This window comes from Osmia bicornis, chromosome 15 (genome assembly GCF_907164935.1).
Source record: "Osmia bicornis bicornis chromosome 15, iOsmBic2.1, whole genome shotgun sequence".
Taxonomy (NCBI): domain Eukaryota; kingdom Metazoa; phylum Arthropoda; class Insecta; order Hymenoptera; family Megachilidae; genus Osmia; species Osmia bicornis.
In genome coordinates this window covers 4,291,713-4,303,075 of record NC_060230.1, presented here as the reverse complement: position 1 = coordinate 4,303,075, position 11,363 = coordinate 4,291,713, and the positions used below count along the sequence as shown (strand labels likewise).

The 11,363-nt window shown below is 35.9% G+C and overlaps 3 protein-coding genes across 12 annotated transcripts in view; 1 reads left to right on the top strand and 2 right to left on the bottom strand.

Moving 5' to 3' along the window:
- Positions 1 to 37: 37 nt before the first annotated feature.
- Positions 38 to 5,007, top strand: LOC114878490 (queuosine salvage protein). Its single transcript, XM_029192368.2, has 6 exons — positions 38 to 706; positions 889 to 1,104; positions 3,377 to 3,536; positions 3,853 to 3,966; positions 4,042 to 4,227; positions 4,488 to 5,007. The coding sequence occupies exons 1-6, from the start codon at positions 611 to 613 to the stop codon at positions 4,724 to 4,726; spliced, it is 1,011 nt and encodes a 336-aa protein (XP_029048201.1). The 5' UTR covers positions 38 to 610; the 3' UTR covers positions 4,727 to 5,007.
- Positions 1,114 to 3,366, bottom strand: LOC114878494 (golgin subfamily A member 6-like protein 22). Its single transcript, XM_029192372.2, has 5 exons — positions 2,503 to 3,366; positions 2,084 to 2,431; positions 1,886 to 2,022; positions 1,712 to 1,818; positions 1,114 to 1,632 (listed from the first exon to the last, which is right to left on the bottom strand). The coding sequence occupies exons 1-5, from the start codon at positions 2,997 to 2,999 to the stop codon at positions 1,138 to 1,140; spliced, it is 1,584 nt and encodes a 527-aa protein (XP_029048205.2). The 5' UTR covers positions 3,000 to 3,366; the 3' UTR covers positions 1,114 to 1,137.
- A 181-nt stretch (positions 5,008 to 5,188) lies between the features above and the next one.
- The window catches only part of LOC114878487, a 37,514-nt gene continuing 31,339 nt past the window's right edge, over positions 5,189 to 11,363 (bottom strand). For 9 of the 10 annotated variants that reach the window (XM_046288869.1, XM_029192352.2, XM_029192354.2 and 6 more), the window contains 4 exons: positions 11,183 to 11,260; positions 10,875 to 11,016; positions 6,809 to 7,852; positions 5,189 to 6,649 (listed from right to left, as the gene is read on the bottom strand). In XM_046288869.1, the coding sequence (XP_046144825.1) occupies positions 6,335 to 6,649; positions 6,809 to 7,852; positions 10,875 to 11,016; positions 11,183 to 11,260 (1,579 nt within the window). In that variant the 3' untranslated portion in view covers positions 5,189 to 6,334. The remainder of the gene's footprint in view (positions 6,650 to 6,808; positions 7,853 to 10,874; positions 11,017 to 11,182; positions 11,261 to 11,363) is intronic. The other variant, XM_029192355.2, reaches the window with a different exon arrangement.

Genomic DNA, 11,363 nt, shown 5'->3' with positions numbered 1-11,363 from the left:
AATAATGTTTTATAAAACGTTATATAAAAGAAATTATGATACAATCTATTCTTAAAATATAACTATCAATCATTTAAGGTGAAAATAAAAAAAAAAAATAGGTACATATGTTTTATTTTCACATGTATAACGTCAATAGTTAACTATGACAAACATAAATTTATAAAATTAATATTACTTTGTTATAATTTGTGTTATCGAATTAAAAATGTCTCTTTATTATTGTGTATAAACAATTACATGTGCTGAGCATTGCTTCGAAAACACGTTTATACCAATTATTGTAATCGAAACGTGTAAAATCCTTACCTTATTTTGTAGCATTATAGAACGTTAGTACAATTATCACGAAACGATCATCTGTGCACATTATTAAGGGATAATTCAAAAGAAATTCTCACAAATTTTGACATTAACAGCCATGTTTGTTTACCACGCGTTCGTTGCTAACAAGCTGGAAACCGGCGGTCATGTGACCGTATCACGTGACTATAGACTCGATTGTGGGACGCGTAGTTACGAAGGGTTCATGGGGTAGCTACGAATTTCTTTTTAGATTTAATTTTTTTTAAAACTTCGTGATTAAATAAACTGTGATACTTAATCCAACATGGCCTTAATGCCAAAGGAATCTGCGAAAGTAATAGCAAGACTATCCAAGAATGTTTTCATCGAAGAAGAAGGCGTGAAAAATCTCGCCTGTGCGGTAAATAAGTTTTCAATATTTTAAAAATTTACTGTTTATTTCGAAATTCTATTTTTTGCATATAAATTTAATGCATTGTTTTTGAAAACTGTAAAATAATTAGTTTACTAGAAAAGTAGAATAGAAAATTTTGTTGGAATTATATTAAATTCTACCTTAACTGCAAGTATGTTTTTTTACAGATTTTAGAAGGTCTTAAGAATCGTGAAGTAAGTGTGAATAATTTTTCTCAACATGAATTTCATCCTTCTTCTAATGATCCAAGAGCTGTCGATTGGATATTTGTCTTGGATACATTAAATTATTCTTTTTGGAGTAAGAAGGATTCACCGAAGTGGACTGTTCACGGTCAGACTGGATATTTTGCATTATGTGCAGCTGTTAAGAGGGCTATAAATGTAAGTTGAAATGTTACTTAAGTTTACTTGTTTTTAAGTTTCATCCGTTTTCCTAGCATCTTTAATTATCTGGCATCTGCATTTTTCACTAAATTCAGAAGAAGCTGATTTAACAGTTTCTGTTTTAGATGTTGATGCAGATGGTACTATTTCTTCCATTTCAGCTTTTTCTTCTGGCTCGTCAACTTCTTCTGCTTTTCCTTTTTTCTTTCTTCTTCTTTTTCCTCCTTTTCTTTTTTTAGTACCTTTCTGAGCCTTAGATGATCTTTGTTTTGTTACTTTTAAACCTTCCTTTTCAGCTTGTTTTTTAACTTTTTTTGCCCTTGAATTTGTACTTTTGATCATTCTCTTTTTTACTTGTGGACTTGTACCTTTTATTGCTTTTGATTTTTTTTTCTTTGTTTCTGATATTTTTGATGATGATGTTGTTTTAGAGGATTTGCCGAGTTCAGCAGATTTGCTATCTTTTCTTTGTTTCATTGTAGTAGATTTAGTACCAGGGTATGACTTAGATGATACACTTTTATCCTAAAATTAATGTTTTAGTATAACAGTATTTGTATACCAAATAGTTTGTATATATTTGTAAATTTATTAAAAGTACCACCTCGTCGTCATCTCCAAAATATTTCTCGCAACAAATTCGTTCTTTACTTCCAGGTCTACGTCTAGCGAAGTAACATTTTATATACATTTTCACATCCTTTAAAAGCCCTAGAAATAGAATTTTTACATCAGTCAATACATTAATGCCAAGTTTTAATAATTGTTTAACATCTACTTTTCATTCTTTCTGTTTCCTTTGTTATTTTTGCTTTATATGCTTCTATAAATTCTTTACGTTGATCTTCTACACATTGTAATAAAAATTGTTCCTTTTCTATTTGTTTCTTTTGAAACTCTTGTCTTTCCTCCCATCTGAAATAGTAAGAAAGAAATAAGTTCCAAGTTTATAATATTCCATTATTATTATATGTACTTCTGCTCCACTATCTTGAGTTTCTCTTCACGTTCGCGTGCTAATCGCATTTGTATAATTTTTTTACGTTTACGTTCCTTTCTTCTCCAGTCTAGAAAAGTTTGAATTATCTTTTGTCGTCTGATATCCGCAGCAGTTTTTAGCTTCTGTTTAATGATCTCGTCACGTGCTTGGCTTTTAATATGTCGTAAGCGTTGATCTTCTATCTTTTTCTGAATTAATGATCGTATCCTTTCTTCTGCTCTCTGTTGCTTTTCTTTCTGTTTTTGAAGTTTCAATTTTTCGGCCATTTTACGATGTCTGATCACTGCCTTCCTCAACTCCATTAATCTTTCTCTTTCTTTTAATCTGTTAAAATTGTATAACACTCTCAAATTATATGTTTATATTTATAGTTTAATAAGCGTTTTTCATATTACTTTTTTACTTCTTTCTTTGCTTGCTCTTCTGCATATTGAATAGCCCTATCTTCGATAGACCATTTTTCTCTTTTCTCCAATTCTTTCTTTATGTTATCACAGTGTATACGTCTCAAATATTTTCTGTACATATTATAATCCTTTAAAGAGCATTTTGCATCCAGATCCTTGGTAACGAGACCGGCTTTGATCAAATGTTCAAGATTCTTTGGTCTAGAGAAATAAGGTACCAAGTGCTTGTCATGAAGGGAGTCATAGCTCATTTTCATCTCATAGCAGTATGGATCGCTTAAATTAAACTCTGCATTTGCTGTTGGAGTCCATAATCCATGTCCAATTTTACTACGAGTAAAATTGTAAGCTCCTTCTGGTCCAGGTACCATAGGAATTTTTGATTCCAATGGCATTACCTTCCATTTTGGTAGACCAAAATTTGGAATCGCACCTTTGGGCTTAGGAATTGTTTCGACAAGCTTGTCCAAAGTTCTGATTAACATAGAAACTCATTGATTGTAAACATTGTTATCTGTTAAATTACAAATACTCACGTGGGCCTTTTCAGAGCAATTATATCAAGTGTATACTGATCGCACCTCGGTTTCATCTTATTTGCCAGCGAATAACGTTTTCGGACGAACCTACCCTATGAAATTTAATTGTCAGTAGCATTTTAAACTGCGGCTTCGTTATTTTACATAAAACGTCATTTTATTATGTCATGTGTACGTCTAGCTTTTGTTTTATTATAAATGTTTTGAAAGTGATTCCAACGTGTTGTGCGCATATGTCGTTTTGCAAGTATCATTGTTCAAATTTTATCTAGATATATCAATCTGTTTTTTTTTTTTTTCTTTTAATGATTTACTTCGAACAGGAAGGGAAACCTATAGTCGATCCAAAGTATTACTCTCAGATAACAAGATGCGAGGCCGAACAAATTTTTCGGGGTGATAATCAAACTAGTATTCCACTATTAGACGAAAGAGTTAAGTCCTTGCGAGAGGCTGGAAAAATTTTGTTAGAAAAATATCAAGGTACATACATGCTTGAAATCATAACTTCCTCAGATCATCTGGTGCAGAACTTTACCGACTTTTAACATAAAAAGGAAAGAATCCATGGAGAACCCATAGAGCAACAAAATTTATATTTTTTTACTTGAACAAATTTTTAATATCTTTGGAAAATTTTCTAAGTTAGGCTGTAAAGTTGTACACTAGAATGTACATAGCACTTTGAAAATGCGCGTTAGCTCGCTTTTATTGGGAGCCACAATTCCAAATCAAATTCGCTAATTAATTTCTAACATATATAGAATAGATTATCAACTTCTTTTTCTATTTATTCTAGGTACATTTGTGGAATGTATCAAGTCGTGTTCAGGCTCAGCCGAGCAGCTACTCAAACGCATTGTGAACGAATTCGAGTCGTATCAAGACGAGGCTGACTATGAAGGCCATAGAGGTAAGTAAAATCATTTATCCATGACTTACTCTGTTACTAAAGAAGATAAATACAAAACAATCAATTTCTTTTCAGTAAGCTTTTACAAAAGGGCTCAGATACTGGTGGGTGATATTTGGGCTTGCTTCAAAGGTGAAGGAATTGGTAAATTCCACGACGTAGATTACATCACGATGTTTGCTGATTATCGCGTACCCCAAGTCCTGGTACACTTTGGTGCAATTCGGTACAGTAATCCACTTCTTAGCAGACTACAGCGTGGTAAGTACCTATGGAATAGCTTATTTGCAATTGTGCAGAATGATTCGGTAACTGTTGTCATCGAAACACTTCAAGAAGCATCAAAGTTAAATAAAATTATGTTCTACTTTTCTATCAGTAATATTTGTTAGAAAATTTCTGTTGAATAATATGCAGTACAGGTTCAAGCAACAGTTGATGAATCACAATTGTAGGTAGAGAGGGTGGTAGTGTTAGAATAGTTTGCTTGTTAGATGCTCCTATGTATTTAATAATTACAGATGTAGAATTAGAAAATGGTAGCGACGATGAGATTGAAATTCGTGGATGCTCGATAGAGGCAGTCGAACGGGTTAGAGACGAAATTTGGTCTCTTATCGAACGTTACCCGAATTTGGGATTACAAAAATCAGACATTAACGCTATACTCATAGATCATTTTCTATGGGACTATAGACGGATACACGCGGCTCAGTTAGAAAGCATACCGTTTCATAAAACCAGATGCATATATTACTGAGCTTGGTATCGTCTTTCTCTTGGAACCAATATTTTCAAAGTTCGCTAAGGAAACTTTGAGAATAGCTCAAAAGGAATTGTAAACATTTGCAGAGATTAGTTTCTCGGGTGTAATGATTTTCTTTTTATACACCACGATCTATACTGTGATCATGTATTATAATTATTTGAACGACGGAGAACTATTTTTATCGTTGAATAATATCCATAGAATTAGTCACTTTAAAAGTACTCATGTATGTGCAAATGTTTGAATAAAACGTTGAGCATTTTTATGAATAATTGTCGTGGTTGGTGTCAGTGAACCTTGGCCCTTTCCTGACTTGTTCGAACACATTATGGTACGCTGATCAATTAAACTTTCATATTATTTAATGAATACAGAGCGACTATAATGTGTTAAGTCTCCCAACTTACGATCCTGTAAGTCTAAGGTAGAAAGGGTGTTAAGGAACTGCGTTAATTAATAATAAACAATATATTTCCTATATCGATATAGCACATTTTTAGTGTACAGTTATGATAAGATTAAATTCATACAAATTTGGATATTTTATAAAAGAAATACTACTCACCGAGTTGTTAGGCTGATAAATTCTATGTACAATTGATATACATAGACAGGGTGTTCGATTAGAGGTGAGAATCTTTTGAGGGTGTGGTAGCTGATGTGATCCTGAACAACTTTTTCCTTCACCAAAATCCTTGTTAAGGCTTAGTTTTTGAATTATTAATGAAAAACACTGATCAGCCGCGCAAGTGCCAGATACGAACCGACTTCGAGCGCAGTAGCAAAAATGAAGCCTTAATGAGAATTTTGGTGAAGAAAAAAGTTGTTCAGAATCAGCCCAGCTACCACCCCTTCAAAGGATTCCTACCCCTAACCGAACGCCCTGTACGTATTTAAAGTGTTAATAAATAATAAATAACAAATACTTGGAAATACTATAGGAAAGATTTGTATATAAAAACTTCGTGACTATTTGTGGTTCCTTTATATACATACAACGATTTGAATGATTTTATTACATTCAAAAATATATTATATTTACAGTCGATCGTAAAACGCGTGTTAAGATTTGATCGAATGTTTTCAAAACACAAAAAAAGAAGATAATTTATTGTTCGTACAGTGAAAATTAAATAGTTCGATTCGTTGGAACGTTTCGAAAGAACGATGGAAAAATATTCTCTTTGGCTGTTCACGAGTTAGTTATCATTTGGCACACGCACAATCACATCAATAATTTTCTTTCTTTAACAAATACGCTGATAAATGATTCAGTTAATCATTTATCGAGCCTGTACTTTATCATAATTATTTAAGTACTTTTTCAAATGGTGTTAGACATTCTTACACCGAGTAAGGATAGTAAAACACACATCTGTGGATCGAAATACAAATTTCTGTGGTTACGTCTTCGAAGAAACTTTACTGTCTTCGAAAAGAGTAAGAAACGAAGAAAAACACACGCGAGATTAATTTTTACCAAGTCTAAATGAAAAAAATTATTGATCACATGGATTCTCTTTCGTTCTCACGTTCTTCAACTTCCTGTTTCGCGACAGGTTCACCAATTGAACACAATTTAGGATAAAATACAGTATTCTAGCTTCTCCTTTGCATCTGTTCCCAGAATATAATATTCGACTTCAATTTTCCAGGCAGAATCACGTTTATATCATTCGACGAGTCGGTTTTCGCATGCACCACTTCTGGTTGGTTTTCCGCTGGTTTACCTTGTTCCATGGTAACGTGGCTAGCTGGAGGTGAGGTCACTTTGTTTGGAATTTGTCTGAGACCCTCTCGAAATTGTTTCGATAACGACCTGGCTGTTAAACTGTGCATTTGTCTCGGCGATTCAATTATCTGGATCTCTGGCGTCGACGATCGTTCTTTGTACACGTTGCTCGATTTGTTTCCCTGGAAAGAAAACTAAACCATTAGTTCGTTTGAATTTCATTTAAATATTAATGCTACTTTTTCATGACGCTCGGGGTGAGTCGTCGATTGTGAACGTATCAGTATACAAAGGATGCTTAATTATTTATAAGATTTACAATTTTCCAAAATTTCTCTTACCTTTGAAGCAACCACGGGACCGTGTTCAGACTGTTTGCTAAATGCTTCGGCAAGTCTCCTAACCGAAGGCATAGGCAACACCTTATTATCGAAATCTTCCTGATTCAAAATCTTCTTCGATCTTTGTCCCTTCTCCGATAAATTATCCGTGTCGTTCTCCGACTCTTCGACCGAACAATCGTCGCTTCTGACGTGACACTTCTCAAGATTATAATTGTTCGCGATATTCCTAACCGATCCATTCTTCACGATCCCAAAATCGTACGAACTCTGACTCTCCACCTCCTCGTCTTCCCTACTATCAACTGTATTCGAATAAAACTTGGCGATGTTCGGCACCGATTTAGCCGATTTCAGGCCAAACCCGTTAAAACTCTCCGCGTGAAACTTATTCAAATCTTCCGTGCTCTGAGTCAGATTATGATCGCCGGAAGCTTGAGTCTCGATCAGATCGCAACGATCCTTCCCGTAATCGCGATGTCTCGTTAAATTTGACTTGTTCGTGACTCGTACGATCCTGGGTTTGAAATCATCATTTCCCATACTGTTCAATTGAATATTAGACTGCGTTCGTCGAATTCCACCGTCGTAACCGAACGATTTCAAATCCAACTTATTTACAACCCTCGGCGCGGACGTCTTAATCGTTTTGTTACCATTAGAGAAGAACTCGTTTTCAAATCCGTAAGCTTTCAGATCGATCCTCTTAATTTTTCGAGTATTCTCCTCGGAATTCTTTTTCGTCTCGATAACAGGGCTGTCATAATTCTCTTGGTTGTTCAATTTCGCGTTGATCTCGTTCTTGTTATTCTTCCTCTCGTTCTCCAGTATCTCCTCCATACTCTGATCCTCCCACGCTCTCTGACGATCGATCTTCCTCGAGTTCTTCTCGTTCACCTTCTCTGCCTCGTTCGAATTATCAGCCGAACGTACAGCGAACTGATATTTACTTTCCGCGTTGTTGTTCTGCCATTTGGCTACTTTAGACTTGACGTCGTTGCTTCGATTCAGGAGGACCTCGGTCTCTCGGTACCGTGTCTCCTCCTGCAACAGAGAACGAACGGGATAAAATTAAATATTCAACAGCGACCACGCTTTCCGTTCCACAGAGTGTTTTAAAGTGTCCATTCGCGATGGATTAGTGGGATAACTAGCTGGAATGAATTCTATGCTACCATTAGTGGTGTGCTAAGCGCCATGCATATCGACTTCGAGCTGTTAGTACCGTTCAACCCTTTCGTCGCGAAACATTACCATAGCGAACGTATGGAAATTTATTCGTCGGTATGAAAATTACCATCGACCTTTGGTCCGTTAAATTCATCAAAATTAGAATAATTAAGTTTCTCTATAATTTATCAAAATGATTAATTTTCCAAAACAATTTTGATGAAATGATAAAATAACGAAAGGGTTAAAGTCACCTTGATGCGAAAATAAAATAAATAAAACCAAAAGTCTACCAAGTGTTTATTTTCCATCGATTCGACGCTTTTCACGAGAAATATACGTTCGATCGTCGAGCATGCAGTGCCCCGAATATTGTTAGCGAACATGCATTAAAATGGAAACGCATGTAAACGGTACTTACCGGTTCAAAGGCATACTCACAGGGATCATGCATGTGCAATGTGCATCGAACGACATCGTACTACGAGAACGCTCGATGGAAACATTTTTCACGATGCTTTTTCTTATACGATCTACGAGGTATACTATATACATAAGCATGAATTGTTTGTACAATATTGATACCTTACTCGTGCGTATCTATAAGAAAGAGTCAACAGAGATTTATTTACAATCATTTCAGGCAGTGATCGATATTTAGCTCTTGACATATACTCTTTTTGTTTGTTACTCAAGATAATGTAAAAGGATTCGTGTTTTAGGCGGATTAGCTGACGTGTTAAAAGTAGAATCACAAAATCAACAATGGTCTTTTTTTTCTACATAGTGCGTGAGTTGTGAAATCAAATTTGCTAGGATTAATGTAGGAACACCTACACCATTTGAGAGTTACATGCGCCTCGAGTAAAGTCACGTTATTTATAAACAGTATATTTAAAATAGTTACAATATACACAATCCTTTCTACAATAAGCATTTGTTTATTCTACTGAGAAAATATATTCTTGATTTGCTAAAAGAGCGACACATTTGAAAGATTATCGTCTTTCGCTGATAAGAAGTCCTATGAGAATAACGCGATCTGATTGACCGTGTTTCCAGCTCAGCTGACTTACTAATTAGTCGCGTGACTAATTAGGGTAGTATAAAAGTACAGGGCGGGTCGATGTGTGCGCAACAGTTCCTCTGACCCGCAAGATTCCTTGCAAGCAGAGGGATTAATTTTGAAATTGAATTATTTTACATTTTTACAATGTCATAAAAATTGATTCCCCTTAATTCTGTCGCTGTTTTAGCGATTCAACGATAATATACTTTGTGTGTTTTAATCCTCGAATAAAATTCACTTGAAACACTGTTAAGGAACTTCGTAAACAATATATGGCACGGTGTGTCGTATAAATAATAATAAAAATTTCCCGTTAAGTAATAAAACCGTACGAAAGAACGAATTTTCCCTCGGAAAAAAACCCCTTGAAATAAATAGTCTTCACCCACACAGGTTTCTTTGTTAACTTTGTCTCGTTAAATCCCTCACAATATTTCTAAACAATTTCTGATACTTCGTATCTATTAGGATCTGAATTAGGCACGTTAGAAAATCAATCCTAAGGTAACTTTTAATTTCACCAGATTGTGAGGTCGGTTAAACATCTGACACCAATATTTTTCTTCGGATCAGGTATTTTACTTTTCTTCTTCTTCACTCGAAGATCTCGGAGAGTTTCAAAGGTTCTCTCAACGACTTCAGGCACGATGGGTGGTTCCAGCTTCAAACTATCGTTCTCGTCCGAGGAACGTTGCTTCAACGATCTACTTCTGCTCGAGTTCTCATCGAACACTTTTCTTCTGGACGTGTTCAAGAAATAAGTGGAATCGTTCTCAAGGTGGGAACGAGATTTCACTTTTCGAGAGGCGTCTTTCAAAAATTTTCTCAGGATCGCTTTGTCAGGAACGTAGACTTCCTCGTCTTCCCAATCATCGTCGGAAGACGATCGACGTATCGTCTTTGATTTTTTTTCAACAATTTATTATTGTATCTCCTTTTCGTCTCTACGTTGAAACGTTTCGAAACACGACGAGTCGTCGTATCGTTCTCCTCAGAATTCTCGCTTAACCAGTCGGCTTCTTGGAAATTTTTCCTCGTTCCATTAATTTGATTTTCTAAAATAGGCTCGCTTTGACAGCTTCTCGATCCTCGAAAATTTCGAGGGACCCTCGACGACGACCTGAGTGTCACTCTTCTGTACATGGGTAACCCTTTCCCATCGATCTTATCATTTCTTTTGATACCTCCGAACGTTTGGAATTTGAAATTTGCAAAATCTACATCTTCCAAGACAGTCCTATCGTTGGGACTCGGATCCTCGTCCGAATCTTCCGTGTATTTAGAAGAATTCTTTATTCCACCAAATGTGTGATATTTATATCCATTGAAAGTCCAATACCTTTTACCATTGGACGAGAAAATCTGATCGTCTTTAGCGTTACCGTACAAATCATTGATCCACAATCTTCTGTAATCCTCTTCAGTCTGCTTCTTATTATTATCTTTATTATTTAAATCGATGGAATAAGTTCCTGAATCCTGATCTGGTTGCAATTCAGTCTCATAGAGAGGATTATAAATGATCTTTTCGTCGAGTTCGTTTAATAGAAACGAAATATTTTCTTCGGTCCTCGAGTCACTACGAAACTCGTCGGCTTCGTTTATCTCGTTCTTCGTGATCCTTGGATTTGTTACGGGGTTTGTGTTATTTACATCAGAGACAGTGTACGTATTTTCATTGGACTCGGTTGACCCGTTAGCATCGAATTCCATGCGCAGAAGAGGGTTGATCGCAAAATGTGGACTGGAGTACGGATCGCGATAGGTCCGTCTCGAAAGACTGCCACGCAGGGAAGCCTCCTCGAACTTGTCGAGCTGCAAACTCACCTGTTGATCCTGGTCGGGCCCGGTTGAGCTCGATCCTTGGGACAACGAGCTGCTCGGCCTGCTCGACGTGGACGCCGCCGATCTGCGTCCCTTCTCGTTGCTCGACGCTCTCGAGTGGTTGATGTAGTAGTCCCTGCCGAACCTGGAAATTCAACAAATTTCTATAAGCAAAAGAGTGAAGATTTCGGATGATAAATAAGCTCAATGAGGGGAAATAAGCTCCCCCTGAAATCGGGGAAAAAGTAATGAAGTTCATTTTTCCATAGGATGATAGAGTTTTACGTTCTATTTGATGATATTAATATTACCGTTTGATATCCGGTTCATGAGGAGTCAGCACGACATCCAAATTCTCCCCGTTGCTCTTTGGCAATTCGGTGTGAATTCTGAGCAAAACGATAATAATTGTAAGAAATTCACATTCGTGAAAGATATATTAAATTAAGAGTATGAAACTTTTTCATAAATTCAAGAATTCCAGTATTATCA

What these genes read in the sequence shown, in the direction of transcription:
- LOC114878490 (XM_029192368.2), top strand. Translation starts at nt 611, where the DNA reads ATGGCCTTAATGCCAAAGGAATCTGCGAAAGTAATAGCAAGACTATCC. An exon ending in TGAAAAATCTCGCCTGTGCG is followed by an intron (nt 707 to 888) that starts GTAAATAAGTTT and finishes GTTTTTTTACAG; the next exon opens with ATTTTAGAAGGTCTTAAGAA. An exon ending in TTTGTTAGAAAAATATCAAG is followed by an intron (nt 3,537 to 3,852) that starts GTACATACATGC and finishes TATTTATTCTAG; the next exon opens with GTACATTTGTGGAATGTATC.
- LOC114878494 (XM_029192372.2), bottom strand. Translation starts at nt 2,999, where the DNA reads ATGTTAATCAGAACTTTGGACAAGCTTGTCGAAACAATTCCTAAGCCC. An exon ending in GCAAAGAAAGAAGTAAAAAA is followed by an intron (nt 2,432 to 2,502) that starts GTAATATGAAAA and finishes CAATTTTAACAG; the next exon opens with ATTAAAAGAAAGAGAAAGAT. An exon ending in ATTTTGGAGATGACGACGAG is followed by an intron (nt 1,633 to 1,711) that starts GTGGTACTTTTA and finishes CATTAATTTTAG; the next exon opens with GATAAAAGTGTATCATCTAA.